The following is a 14,680-nucleotide window of genomic DNA, read 5'->3' on the forward strand; positions in this document are numbered from 1 at the left end:
AGTGTCCATTGGCAGGTCTGAATTTCCAGCTCACAACCACTGTCATTTCTAACTGAGACAGAGGGCCATCCATAAGGTTCGCAAAAACTCTCACAAAATCACATCAGAATTCTGCCTGATGAGCAGGGTCTGCTTTTTGTGCTTGTCTTGGCTGTGGTCAGACAAGCTGAGCCTGGTGGGGCCGGTCAGGGAAAGCTGCGTGGAGCCGGGTGAATTGTGGAGATGGGGAGGGCGTGGATTGGCAGAGACGCAGATGTGTCCCGGGCAGGGTGGATGGTGTACGTACAGGCCGCTGGGAGGAGGGAGGAGGTCCAGGTACAGAAGCAGGTGCCTCCCTCTGGCACTGGGGTGTGTGTGGGGGGTGGGGAGGCCAGCACAGAGAGCTGCCACCCCAGACCCTCCGGCTCACAGAGAGCCCCGACTATGCCATTCCAGGCAGTTCTCCTGAGCCGGGAACCCAGAGACCTGGCTCATGGCATCCTGCCAGCTGCGTGCTTCTTAAACCATCCCTCGAAAGGACGGGGTCAGAGAAAGCTCAAACTCCTTATCAGACCGTTGGTGGGAACGAACATTCTTTAAGTTTGTTTTAAATATACATTTATTTATTTATTTATTTTTGGCTGCATTGGGTCTTCGTAGCTGCGCGCGTGTTTTCTCTGGTTGTGGCGAGCGGGGGCTACTCTTCGTTGCGGTGCGAGGGCTTCTCACTGCAGCGGCTTCTCTTTGTTGCGGAGCACAGGCTCTAGGCAGGCGGGCTTCAGTAGTTGTGGCACGCGGGCGCAGTAGTTGTGACTCGCGGGCTCTAGAGCGCAGGCTCAGTAGTTGTGGCGCACCGGCTTAGTTGCTCCGCGGCATGTGGGATCTTCCCGGACAAGGGCTCGAACCCGTGTCCCCTGCATCGGCAGGCGGATTCTTCACGACTGCACCACCGGGAAGTCCCTGCTTGTGTTTTTCTTAATGCTTCTCTTTTTCACATACTTATCCCTCCCACCTTCTCTCCCTCCTCCCAACCTAGGACTCATCCATAGTCTCCACCTTTGACCTTCATTCTTTGACATTCTGTTGCCTCTTTTCCAAAACTCTGAACCTCAATGAGAGCTAACTTTTCTTAGGACATCTTAGGACAGTGCTTTAGAGGAGGACATGTAGAGACCCAGTGAAATGAGAAAAACTGTTTATGGAACTAATACATAGCACTGTAGGCAGACTGATTGTAATGAAGAATAAAGAAGGAAGTGTTCAAATAGTGAAGAGAGGGCTGGATGCAATGACCTTTGAGGCCCCTGAAACTATGAGAGTGCAGACTTCTTTCCAAGCACAGGAACTGCCCAACTGTGGAATGGGCCGCCTTTGAGGTCACACCTCATTCTTGGACCTGATCCATCTTGGGTCCGGTCCATCAGGACCTGTGTGACCACTGTTCGTATAAGGAGGTTTCTGCAGCGTGGGCGAGACTGGCCCAGGGGCCTCCGCTGCTCGTTCTGAGTCCAAGTCAGAAGCTCGGTGACCACGTTGGCCCCAGAGGAGCTTTGGTTTGTGCCGCTGAACGCCGGCCCTCACCCGCAGGAGCCAGAGGCGGGCGGCTGCCATCCTTAAGGGCCTGTGGGTCCCACCGTGCACACCTGAATTGAGGGAACAGGCCAAGCTCCTGGCCTTGCTAGAAGCCATGTTCTTAGGGGGAAGATGGGCGTCTTGCTGAGATCAGAGAGGAGGGAAGAGCAGGGGGTGGGGTTGTTGCGGAGGCGCTGCCCTCTACTTAGTCCAGCCCAGGCGGGTGGAGTTTGGCTTCTCCTACCCCTGAGGGAGTCCGGCTCAACTCAGTGCCTCTGTGGAGAGTGGGGTCCTGAGGAAGGGAGGGTCAGAGCCTGTGTGCTGTCCCCTGCAGCCCCTGTGCCCCAAGGAGCTCTGGCACTTCGTTCACCAGTGCTACGGGAATGAGCTGGGCCTGACCAGCGACGACGAGGACTACGTACCCCCTGATGACGACGTCAACACGATGGGGTGAGCGAGGCGGAGGGCGGGCCGCCCGGGAAGCCCTTCCGGAGGGGTGAGGGCGGCTGGGGAGCGGCGTCTAAGTAAGGCCCTGGCGGAGGGACGGAGGCCCCGGGAGGCCCCTCCCAGGCAGAGGGAGCGGAAGCGGCGGCTGGGCCAGCGAGCAGAGGGCAGGTGGGAAGCGGGGAGCTGGGGGAGGGTCGGGCTGGGCTCTGCGGGGGCCGCTGGGTCAGCGTGATGATTGGCTTTTCCTCAGAGAGGGGTGAGAAGCCAGGGAAGGCTTTGAATAGATAATTGACGAGCTCTGACATAACGTTTTAACATCGCTCTGGCTCCTGGGTGGAAGATAGAGTGAAGGGGAGCCAGGGCAGACTGGCTAAGAGGCTGCTGAATAATTTAGATCATTTAGATGAGAGGTGATGGTGGTTTGGACCAGGAAGGTAGCAGTAGAAACCAGCAGTAAGTGCTTAGTTTCTGAATATATTTGGAAGATAGAAGCAGACATATTTTGAAGGATTTGCTGACGGGTCAGAAAGGATCCGAAGGCGGCTTTAAGGATTTACCGGCAGGAAGGATAGAGTTGTTCTGAACTGAGATGGACAATACTATAAGCAGAGCAGAGGTGGGGGAAGATGAGGAGCTTGATTTTAGGCAAGTTGAGTTTGAGATGACTTGTTAGCCACGTGGAGATGTCACATAAGCATGTGCGTGTATGAGTGTGGAGTTCACCGGGAGGCCTGGGCCAGGGACGTAACCTTGGGGGTTACTAGTGGCTGAGACCACCAGGGGACTGAATTAACATGAGAAGGAGCTCAGGGACTGGGCCTGGGAACACTCAACGAGAGAAAGAGGCAGCAAAAGAAATCACAAAAGAACATTCAGTGAGGTAGGAGGAGCGCTAGGAGAGTTCTCGTATCCTGGAAGCCCAGGGAAGGGTGTTGTGGGGAGAAGGGGCTATCGCGGTACCACGTGCTGTTGACAGGCTAAGACAGATGGGACTGCAGAGTGATACAATGTGCTTGAGGTTGGAAGGCAGAGGCTTGGTGGTCGTGTGAGAGGCAGGAGGCGTAGATAGCAAGGCGTCCAACGTGCGGTGCGTAGCCCAGGGCTCAGGTACCACTTCTGACACTTAGTAGTAGTGATCACTTAGCCTCTGTGAATATCTACTTGATTATCTCTAAAACGCCTGGAATGATTTACTCAGAGTTGTTATGCATCCAGATGAGGTAACGTGTAAAGTATAAGTTAGATGCCGATGACGACGGTGATGGTGATTTCTCCCTTGGGGGAGGCTCCGATGTCATCCCTGAAGTGTCCGCAGAAGGGCACCTGCCTTTATCTCAAGGGGGGTTTTTCCTCAGGTGTGCAATGCAGAGAAGTTTGCTAGTTATGATCCAGAATCTGGGCAGTACCCCCGAAGGGCCCTCATGCCCAGAGTCCGGTCCCGGTCACTGTGGGAAATCAGATGTATGCTCGGAGCCCGGATGTTTGATTCACATGGTCCGGTCGGGGTGGGACGGGAAGCCAATGGAAAAAGAAAAGTGTAGGACAAACAGTTTTCGTATTTAGGTAGGGATAAGTCTAAGGAGGGTGCCTAGAAGAGGTGAGTTTGGGGACAGAATTTTACCACGGGGAGGGGGTGTCAGGTGGGAAGGAGGTCTTAGGAGAGCAGTTCGGGGGCAGCGAGAGGTTTGAGGAAGGTCATGAACACAGCAAAGAGGCAGGAAAGCCCATAGTTTTGGATGGGTCGATGGGTGTGAGTTTCTTGTGAGTCTGCCGTCTTGGCCACTGAGGCTAACGTGGGTTCACGTTGTCTCTTTTCAGCTACTGTGAGGAGATCCCTGTAGAGGAGAATGAAGTGAATGACAGCTCATCCAAAAGCAGCATAGAGACCAAGCCGGATGCCAGTCCACAGCTGCCCAAGAAGTCCATCACGAACAGCACACTGACGTCCACGGGGAGCAGCGAAGCGCCCGTCTCGGTACGGGCAGGGAGCCCTTGGCTTCCACCCAACCCAGTGGCAGTGTTTCCCAGCCGTGTTAACTCCACGGGACCCCAGCCTGGGGAGCAGGTAGAGGGGAGGTTGGTTACACCGTGGCCGGTTTACGCAGGGAGGCATCCTAGGGCAGAGGGCTCTCTCCATTCAGATGAGCGTAGAATCCCGAACTGGGTTCTTGGTGCTTCGGGTACCAGGTTTTGTTTGGCTTCGGAGCAGACGAGAACCATTTCAAGTCCACTGTGTGAGCTTTGCTCTTGGTGGGCTGCTGTGATGATCAGCCCGCTGGTGGAGAGCTCTTCCAGGTCTTTTTTTTTTTTCCACTGCCTCGATCTAAAGTCAAAGTTGCACGTGAAGAGAGGGCTGCAGAACTGCTATCTGTTCATTCATTCCATAAATCGTGATGGAGCTCCTAGCGTCGACACTCCAGTTTATTTTCCTGCTGTGCTAGACTTTGCAGAAGAGACAGAAATGTGTAAGAAGGACTCTGTCCTCTGGGACTTGGTTATAGAGGGGATAGAAGCTTGGTGAGGGAAGTGTCTGGGCGTGAGCTGGCAGGTAGAAGAAAGGGTTCCCAGAAACGGGAGCCTTGTATTCCAGTGGCTTAGGGGTCAGACCACTTGGCCTTAGAATGAAAGCATCGTCCATCTGATGCCTAGTCTCCATTTTCTGTCTCTGAGGTTGACTTTAAAATGTAAAGAGTTGTACCCATTCCCTCCCAGGGCTAATGGGAGAATGAATCAAAAAGTGCTTAGGAAGCCTTTGGAGCCTCTCAGAAAACAGGGCACTAGTTGGAGGCAGGCCCGCGTTGTTACAGGACGGTGGAGGCCTGGCCCCAGGAGAGGAGCCGGACTACGGAGCTGGCTCTGCCCATGTGTGGGGCTTGGTGTCAGGAGAAGGGCAGGGCCCTGTGCTGTGTCCTGTCCTCCCCGGCAGAGCCGGGGGAGACCCCTGACCCCCGCAGCCCAGCCCCTGAGCAGCTGCGCTCTGAACGTGCGGGCCCCCGCGGCCAGCTCTCTGACTTCCTCTTGGAGAGTAGACCAGGCTGACCGCTCCGTCCCCACCCCAGTTTGACGGCCTGCCCCTGGAGGAGGAGGTGCTGGAGGGCGACGGGTCCCTGGAGAAGGAGCTCGCCATCGACAGCATCATCGGGGAGAAGATTGAGATCATCGCGCCCGTGAACTCCCCTTCGCTAGACTTCAACGACAACGAGGACATCCCCACCGAGCTCAGTGACTCTTCCGACACCCACGATGAAGGTGGGCGTCTGACAGCGGGGGCAGAATGGCACTTCCTGTCTCCAAGCATTTTGAAGGCTTAACGGATGTTCCCATGTGGAGACTGGAGTCAGTCGGGGTTCCTGGCGGAAGGGTGGGTGGGTAAAACAGCTCTTTTAAAAAAGGTGCACTTGTTATTAGCAAACATCCCTTTTTTCAGGCACTCACCGTAGTATCCTTGTCGTTTCATATTTGTCTTTGTCTCTTTTTTTTTTTTTTCAGTTATTTTTTGAACATCTTTCTTGGAGTACGATTGCTTTAGAGTGTTGTGTCAGGTTGCCTGCCATTTAGCCCGTCACTCCATGTGCCCCCTGTTGGCACCGGCATGCCCTGCAGCTCTGCCCCTCACCGTGTCTGCGCATATACGCCCCAAGCAAAGCGCCGGTCCGCTGGCCCTGGACACACATTTTAATAGACGCTTGCTTTGGTGGCTCCCGCATGGGGATCTCGGACCTAGACCGTCGCCTGGTCCGACAGACTGAGGAGACTGCCCTTCTCTCTCATACTTTCTAAGTGGGTAGCTTCTTACTTCCCTCCTGCGTAGGGCTGCCGTCTAGCCCTCCCTCGGGAACACGCTGCCTCTGACATTCCGGGGCGAGGGGCCAGATCCTCAGGGCTCCCGGGTATGGCTGATGGCTCACCTCCTTTGAGTTGGTGGTGGGTTCTGACTGGCGAGGCCGTGCAGACAGCGCTCACTTACCCACCTGTGGACGGCCTCCTGTGAGTCACCGGTAGGGGTTTTCTCACTGCTGTCTAGGGTGCAGGGTCAGTGCAAAGGACTGCGCGGGTGGGCACCGCCTAAGAACCGGGGTGCCGTCATGTGAACTGAGAGTTGAGTGTCCCCCGAGCTGTGCTCCGCAGTCCTGATCCTGCACAGTCATGGGTACGGACCCTCCAGGGTGCTCGTGAATTCCTCTCTGGCCTCCTCAGGGTCACAGGGATGCCAGAAATGGCAGCGTTCTTCTTGAGAGCAGTAATTAGGGCCTGTGGGGGTGCCGAGGGCTCAAGAGGAATGCTGGGGTTCGAGCAACTCAGTTGAGTTCTCAGAAGCTCTCTCCTGTAGAAAATGAAATTTTTTGAAGGGGACATAGGCTGCCTCATGGAAGGAGAGCAGACCTTGTGCAGAGATCGCGGCCCTGCAGACCAGACCGGCCTCAGAAGCTTTTGTAAAAACAGATTCATCAGCGTCCCTGGACACACCAGTGCCATGGGTTGTAATGACATTTGCTGTCAGTTATGGTTTAACTTACAGACACTTGATAACTGATCCTCTGGGTTCTGGCAAGCCCAGGAAGTAGTCATTTATTTAAACTTTGGTCTAAGATCACTTTAGTTAGGAAGGCTTGAGAGTGTAAAGGCAAATAGCACATTCCCAAACTCTTTGTAAAGCTAGAGTCCGTAGCGTGCATGCCCGCTGAGGAAGGAGGCCGACTGACGCAAAGCCACGAACGGCGGAGGCCAGGGCCCCGCTGCCCTACTCCACGGCCTCGTTTGAGGCTTGGTGGCCGTTCCCACATTAGCCACGGAGACATAAGTGCTCTGGGGGGTGCCCCTGGGGTGTCCCTCACCTTCCCTGTCTCCCTCCTCATCCTCTCTGCAGGGGAGGTCCAGGCCTTCTACGAGGACCTGAGCGGCCGGCAGTACGTGAATGAAGTCTTCAACTTCAGCGTGGACAAGCTCTACGACCTCCTGTTCACCGACTCGCCCTTCCAGCGGGGCTTCATGGAGCAGCGACGCTTCTCAGGTCCGTCCCTCCCGGGGCTGGTGCCTCCCACCCCTTCCCTCTCTGTCCACTCTCCTTTCCTCTCCTCCCAAGCGCCCTCCTTTTCCAGGCCGCCCGATGGCCCGGCGCGCCCCTTCTGTGGCCTCACGCGGTGCCAGAGCTCCTCGGGGCCCTGCCGGCTACTCCCCGCGCCACCGCGGCTGTACGCTCGCCCACGGTGCCCAGACCCTCGGTGCCGGGCCCCAAAGGCTCGGCGGCGAACAGGATCCGCCAGGGCTCACCGCCTAGTAGAGAGTAGCAGCCACCACGTCCTGTCGGCACCTGCTGTCCACCAGGCACATTACACTGTCTCATTCAGTCCTCCGGTCTGCCCTGTGTGCTAGGATTGTGATCTCCACGGTACCAGTGAGGACGCTGAAACTCAGACCATTATTTTAGACGCCCAAGGTCATGCAGCTAATAGGAAGGGGCCCAGCTGGGATTCAGACCTCAGGCTCTCAGAGTTGATGCTTGGCAGCTGTGTGCTCCTTGGCCCTGCTCGGCCGCACCGCAGGGACCAGCAGGGCTGCTCAGGGTCCGAGTCTGTGGAAGAGCCCTTGGGCATCGGCGAAGCCCTCTGCCAGGAGGAGGGGCGAGCCGAGGGCACGGGGAGGTCGTGCCTCAGAGCAGAGGACTTGGTCCCAAGGATCCCAGGCCCTCATCACAGTAACTCCAGTGTTGCCAGCTCCCCCGTAGGTGGCCCCAGGACCTCCTGCCCGAGCCCCAGAACAATCAGCGTTCTGGGGCCCTGTGTAGGATTTCGGCCGTGCTACAATGAGCTTCTTTCTGCTTTGACACCCCCTCCTCTCACCCTCCTCCCCCGGCCCTCAGGCTCCCGTTGGCTTCCTTTGGGGGGCCAGTTGGCAGTCAGCACAGGCAAGAGAAGGTCACTGGAGGGGACGTTCAGATGTGGGGATGGCACGCCTCTCTCCCTCCCTCATCCCATGGCTCCTCTCTCCCCTCAGATATCATCTTCCATCCGTGGAAGAAGGAAGACAATGGAAACCAGAGCCGAGTGATCCTTTACACCATCACCCTTACCAACCCTCTGGCTCCGAAAACTGCCACTGTCAGGGAGACACAGGTGAGCCCCGGGCAGAGGCCAGTGAGGACGGGCTGGAAAAGCCTCCGTCCTGTCGCGGAGGATTCAGGAGAGACGTCAGGAAGGAGTGTCTGGGTGACGGTGTTGTTTAGCCCTGAAACGGCGGCATTTGACATGCTTAGATGCTGCCATTTCCCGTGGTTCTGGGTCCCCGTTCAGAAGCTGGGGGTGGGCTGGGGAGATTGGGAAGGAGGTGCTTTTCCCGTCTTGCTTCTCATCAGCCTCGTCCCATGACCCTTGCCTCCCCGCAGACCATGTACAAGGCGAGCCAGGAGAGCGAGTGCTACGTGGTCGACGCCGAGGTCCTCACGCACGACGTGCCGTATCATGACTACTTCTACACCATCAACCGCTACACTCTCACCCGCGTGGCCCGGAACAAGAGTCGACTCAGGTGCTGTCTCTACGGCCGAGCGGGTGCGGAGCAAGTTCCTTGTGCACCTGGGGGAGCTTGCAGCAGGAAGCGTGGATGGGCTCCTGGGGAGGAGGGGGAGGCTGGGTGTACCGGCTGCTGCCTCAGCCTTGGTTCTGTCTTCTCTCCGGAGCCTCTGAGACCCCACCCCTGCCCGTCCTGACGGCTCATGCTTCTCTCCACCACGTGTTCCCTTTACGCCTCTGTGTGTCTCTTTAGTAAAACTTGTACAACCACTGCTTTTTAGTGGTTGTCTGCAGTTTATAAAATACTGTGTAGGTACTTCACCTCCAAGAACTGGATTCTTTAGAATAACCCAAGGAGGTGGGTTTATCCTCACTTTTCAGATAAGAAAGCTGAGGGTCATACAAGTTAAGGAACTTTTCCAAGAGTCAGAAGTGCTGGAACCCAGGTCTTAGAAAAGCAAATCTCTGCCCTTCCCACCCTGCTGGGTGCTGGGCCTATTGCGAGTTCCCGCGCATGTGTCTCCCTGATGGTGGCAGCTCCGGCCATCCTGGCCAGCAGGAGTCCCAGTCCACACACCACTGTATTCCCAGCACCCAGCATGGGGCCTGCACACAGCAGAGTCAGAAAAGGTTGACCGAATGATTAGTTAGATGCTGTGTCTGGGTCGAGTCCTGTCCTGGGCACTGTGACGTGCCTTCAAGGAAGGAAGAAATTTAGACCCTAACATTCTACGAAGCTTGTAGTCTGACTGAAAAGCCAGGACACACACAACCATTAGAAAATAACTGATCGTGTACCTGTACCTTAGACCCAGTTCTTCTGGTTATACGGAGCAGAAATTCACTCACGTTCAAATAAAATAGGAGTTTGGCGAAAGGCTGCGAGAGGTCTCTGGGGAATCGGGAAGATCTGAATACCCACATCTTGAAAAGGGACGAAGCTTTCTCATCTTTGAAACATTTTTTTTTGGTTTCATGCTTCTCTCCGAGCAACTCCTCGCCCCTCCCCCGCCCCCTCCCTTCTCTCTTCTCCCCACTACCCCCGTCCCTCCCCTGCAGCATCTGTGTTCCTCACTTCCAGCTCCCTTGGAGGGTCTTCCAATTGGGTGTCCCTTCTGTCCAGCTCACGCAGAGGTAGTTGGTTGACCCCAGCCAGACCTTTACAGAGAGGTGCCCACCTTCAATCCAGGGAAGAGTTGCTGGGTGGGGGTGACGTGGCCGTGGGCACACACACGTCGGGCCGGGGCTGGGGGTGAGGTCCCTTCTTCCTGCTGAGGACAGAGCAGGGCGCCTTGAACGTGGGGAACTTAAGCGGGGAGCATCTAGGAACCGGTGAAAGTGCACCTTCCGGAGAGGCAGAGCAGCGTGGCCGCAGAGCAGGAGGTGGCGATGCTGCAGGGCCGGGACGGCAGAGGCGCCCCTGGCGCGGGGCGTGCTGGGGACAGAGCGGGAGCTGGCGAGGTCCAGGAGGGTGCAGAGGCAGGGGCCAGGCCAGCAGCAGATGAAGCTCTTAAAAGGTGGAAGCCGCGAAGCCCGAGAGCCTGCCCTGGGCTAGAAGTCTCTGGACGAGGAGAGAGGGCCCCGGGCCGGCAGGCTGCCCGCCACCCGGAGCCTTCCGGGGATGAGGCCGAGTGGCATCTTGGAGTCCGAGCCCTTCTTGTCAGTCTTTGGTCGCTTACAAATTCTGAGACTCAGTTTTCTCTTCTGTGAAATGAGGGTCAATCCACTAGCTTCACCCACCTCAAGGGGTGGCCAAGGAGATCAGGTGATGTGGATGTGAAGGGGCTTTTTTAACTTGTAAAGGGCAGCACCAATGTGAAGCTGCTTCGGCCGTAAACCTGAGGTTTCCTTTTCCCAGCAGAGGAAGGTCCGCCCAGCAAACGGCTGATCTTGTCTGTGGCTTGTTCCTCAGGGTCTCCACAGAGCTGCGCTATCGAAAACAGCCCTGGGGGCTGGTGAAAACGTTCATCGAGAAGAACTTCTGGAGCGGGCTGGAGGACTACTTCCGCCACCTGGGTGGGCACCGTCACTGGCGCCGGGTGAACCGTTCTGCTGTCAGAGTTCAGGGAGTGCGAGGCGTGGGGCACGGGGAGAGACGGGGGCAGTGAGCGGGCTTCACGGGGTCCCTGAGTCGGCCCCAGAAACGGATACAAAGTTCAGAACGTATGTGAACATACGCATGTTCAGGAGACTCTGACTGTAACCTTTATGAGATCGTCATTATGAAGGGATCCATGACCGGCCCCCCCCCCCCCCCCGACCCTGCAAAATGAGCCTGAGATCCAGGCACACTGGTGGTGATTCTGTTATGAGAAGGAAGTAGCCCGGGAAGGCGTCCGTTGGGAAACGTGACGTGCCCCAGATAGCATACGTGAGGGTGCATGTTGGGAGCCTTTATCTCTCTACACACTGTTGAACGACCCAGAGAGGGCTTTGGGCTGGGCTGGGTCCCAGGAGTATTTCCTGGGCTCACGGGCATCCCTGAGGGACCCCCGCCCTCCCAGGCAACATCCCAGAGTACAGTAGGGGAAAATGGTCCCCTTCGAGAAGGTTCGGCTAGGCGTAGACAGCTGCTTCTGGAGGCCAGTGTGCTGGGTTGGAGGTAGGGGCAGATGTCCTCTGATGTGGCCTTTTGACCCTGACAGAGAGCGAGCTGACCAAAACGGAGAGCACCTACCTGGCTGAGCTGCACAGACAGTCTCCCAAGGAGAAGGCCAGTAAGCCCCCGTCGTCGGTGCGGAGGAGGAAGCGTCCCCACACCCATCTGCGGGTGCCCCACCTGGAAGAGGCGATGAGCCCCGTGACCACACCCACCGATGAAGATGTGGGCCACAGGATCAAGCACGTGGCAGGTGTGTGCGGGTGGGGGGGTGCGGAGAGGCCTGGATCAGGGCTGTGGGCGGGAGCCGCGTGCCCACGCCAGGCACACAGCCGTGCTCATTTTGCAGCCTGGGGTGGACTGTGTATAATTGGCTCACGACTCGTTAAATCTGAGGCTCCGGATGCCCTACCATTTCCCTTTGTCCTTAAGCTCCTCGGCCCCTGCTGAACCCCCCTGTGTGCTCTGCTGGACAGAAGTTGCCTTTGGGTTTCTGCCTCCATGTTCCCTGAGCTCCGTGGCTCCCTGCATGCCTCAGCTCGAGCCTGCAGCTTCCGAGCTCTTGGGACATGCCCCAGGGAGAAGCCGAAGCTCAGGCCCCAGGGTTGCCGCATGACACAAAGGTCAGGGAGTGCAAGGCAGCCCCCTCCTTGGCCCCCTGCCAGGCAGTGGGGCTCCCTCCTCCTGTGCAGCCATTCACAACCGCATGCAGCAAGGGATTTTCAGGCTGTGCTCTGCACTTCCCCGGATGTTCATCAGATTTGGATGGGGCAGGGGAGGAGGAGGAGGAGGAGGAGGGTGGCAGCCTTTCTTGTCTCTCCCCTGGCTTCAGCCAGAGCACTCCCTCGTGGTTCACGAGTTTTACATACAGGACTCCTGGCTAACTTTGCATTCAAATAAACTGGCCCTCAGTGGATTACATGACTTGCTCAACGTCACATGGCCAGTTATGGGTAAAGCCAGAGCTGAAAGCTGTCCCAGCCCAGTGCTGTTTCCCTTCCACGGCTGCCCGTCGCTTTGTCCTGCATCTGCATGTCCTAGCTACAGAGGTCAGGTGACTTTCTCATTCGTTGGGTCACTTTCCTGTCCCCCTTGCCCTCGAGGAGCTTCCCTTCCCTGAGGGCCGGGTCCACGTCTCACATCGTTGCCACGACAGCGTCACGGGCAGTTCTGTGCGTGACCAGCATCCCGTCGGTCGTTGGTGGACTGGCGGGCCACGTGGTGATGGCCTCTTTCCTTCTCCCCACAGGTTCCACGCAGACACGGCACATCCCCGAGGACAGCCCCAATGGTTTCCACCTGCAGAGTGTGTCCAAGCTACTGCTGGTTATCAGCTGTGTGTAAGGAACTCCGGCTCTCCTCCCCCGCCCTGCCCCGGCCACCTTCCTTTCTCGCCTGCCACCTCCTCCCCGTCTGTCTTCCTCAGGCATCCAAACACCCTCGCTTCCGCCCTGGTTTTTGCTCTCTCCTCTAGTCCCTCTCCAGATCGGTTGCTCTATCTGTCCTTCCTTGCCTCTTTGCTGCTTTTTCTCTGTTTCACTCAGCACTTAACTGTATGCTAGGCCTTCAGGATTCAGAAGAAAATGCTGCATGCAGCATCCACGCCCTTCAGGAGCTCAATTTCAAGTGGGTCAAACAGACAGGAAATTCACAGTTGCTACACTGTTGCATAAATGCTAACATAGAGATGCCACAGAGCATTTTAGGAGCCCATTCATTGGTTTGTGACAGACGTTCTGGGTGTCTGCTCTGTGCCAGGCGTCGGGACTGTGCACTTACGGGCCCCACACTTTGGCAGGGTGGCCAGACACAGTCGATGACTAGAGTCCAGGGAAAGTGTATGCTTATTTTAATATAAGCAACGTATAATCACTGCCATAATGCTGTAAAGCTGTGGGCTCAGTAACTTGCACAGAAAGATGCTGGACCAGGGAGCAAGTTCGTTGAAAAACATGAGGGTGTAAGATGGGAAGACACAGCTCTCTGAAGTGTGAGCCCAGAGCCTGCTCAGGACTTCTGTAATCCCTGAGCAGGAACAGCTTGGACAGCTAAGTACAGACAGCTCCTCCGCTTGGCTGGGCCCACTGCCTGACTGCCCAGCCCTTCCTGCCTGGGCTGTGCTGTGAGACGTGGCGGCACAGCTTGGGGGCTGCTCAGGAGCTGCCCAGACGCTGGCTCTACCAGGTGAGCACCAGGCATTAGACTGTGCGTAGCTCTGTCCTGCTTCTGCGACTCCCACCCCACCCCCAGCCCTTCATACCTTCACTAAAGCATTTTTCAGGATTGCAGAAGCAGGGGCACAGCTCTGCCCACAGGAATCTGGGACGGAAGTCCTGGACTGACATGGTTGGATGTACACTTAAAAAAAAAAAAAAAATCACTCGGATGGCAGTATGGCACATGGGCTACACAAGAACGGACTGGAGGGCTTCCCTGGTGGCGCAGTGGTTGAGAGTCCGCCTGCCGGTGCAGGAGACACGGGTTCGTGCCCCGGTCCGGGAAGATCCCACATGCCGCGGAGCGGCTGGGCCCGTGAGCCATGGCCGCTGAGCCTGCGCTTCTGGAGCCTGCGCTCCGCAGCGGGAGAGGCCACAACAGTGGGAGGCCCGCGTACTGCAAAAAAAAAGTAGGGGCCAACAGGAGTAAACGGCAGTCAGTGATCTCGGCGGGAGGGGCTGTCACACTGAGATGAGGGCCTCCTGGGGCTGAGAGGGCCCAGAAGGTGAAGGCTCATTACACCTTGTGATGTAGCGAAGGGAGAGGCCTTCCTGATCTGCGTGCCTGTAGATGGTTGTGTCATGGACAGAAACCTGGAACTTAGAGGAAAGTTGTCACAGAAGATGCTGTCGATTCCTGATGTCTGAGCTGCCATAGATTGTTCAGGCGGATGTGACAGATAGATATTTCTTGATGTGGACCTGGAGCTTAGGAGGGAAGTTTAGGCTGCAGTTGCAGATTTAATTGTCGGTAGCGTTAAAGCCATGGTGGGAATGAGATGATCATCGGAGGAGAGTATGGAACGTGAGAAAGGAAATGCGCTGAGGGCAGACCTGGGGACCACTTAGGGAGAGGGGCCTTTGAGGGTCACGAGGAGGGCTCTTTTGCTAACCTTACCTGAATATGTAACATAAAAGTAGATGCAAAAGTCTTCTGACTATGGCATAAGAAGCCAACATATTTTTACAAAATTAGATACAAGGACAACTGTAAAACCAGTAGAATGCACGTTCAGCAGCATCATTTTAATGTGGTTCATGCCATTGTTAAAACTAAATCTCTGATGTTGGTTTTGGTCAACAGAAAACTCTAACCTTGGGTTAGTTCTGTTTAAGCTTTCTCTGTGTTTTGTCATTATTTAGTAGAGAAGGCCAGTGGCCTCAGTAGATTTTATAGCATATTAACAAACGTTGGCGCTTTGTTAGTTTAGGATAATTAGGCCTCGTCATTCAACCCTAGAAGGTCCAGGCGGTGGTGGGTCTGCTCCCAGCCTGTGTGAGTGGAACCTTCTGGTACAGTGCAGGTTGCCCTGCGTCTTAGAGGCCCCGGCTGCCATAATCCTGCCCTGCGGTGACCC

General features: G+C 56.3%; 1 protein-coding gene across 12 annotated transcripts in view; it reads left to right on the forward strand.

Annotated features, from left to right (window-relative positions):
- Positions 1-14,680, forward strand: part of GRAMD1B (GRAM domain containing 1B) — a 251,804-nt gene that overhangs the window by 227,191 nt on the left and 9,933 nt on the right. For all 12 annotated transcript variants that reach the window (XM_067039203.1, XM_067039204.1, XM_067039199.1 and 9 more), the window contains 9 exons: positions 1,886-2,001; positions 3,817-3,973; positions 5,058-5,247; positions 6,866-7,009; positions 7,993-8,111; positions 8,381-8,523; positions 10,420-10,523; positions 11,153-11,359; positions 12,356-12,446. In XM_067039203.1, coding sequence (XP_066895304.1) covers positions 1,886-2,001; positions 3,817-3,973; positions 5,058-5,247; positions 6,866-7,009; positions 7,993-8,111; positions 8,381-8,523; positions 10,420-10,523; positions 11,153-11,359; positions 12,356-12,446 — 1,271 coding nt within the window. The remainder of the gene's footprint in view (positions 1-1,885; positions 2,002-3,816; positions 3,974-5,057; positions 5,248-6,865; positions 7,010-7,992; positions 8,112-8,380; positions 8,524-10,419; positions 10,524-11,152; positions 11,360-12,355; positions 12,447-14,680) is intronic.

Source organism: Kogia breviceps, chromosome 7, assembly GCF_026419965.1.
Source record: "Kogia breviceps isolate mKogBre1 chromosome 7, mKogBre1 haplotype 1, whole genome shotgun sequence".
In the NCBI taxonomy this organism is placed as follows: Eukaryota; Metazoa; Chordata; class Mammalia; order Artiodactyla; family Physeteridae; genus Kogia; species Kogia breviceps.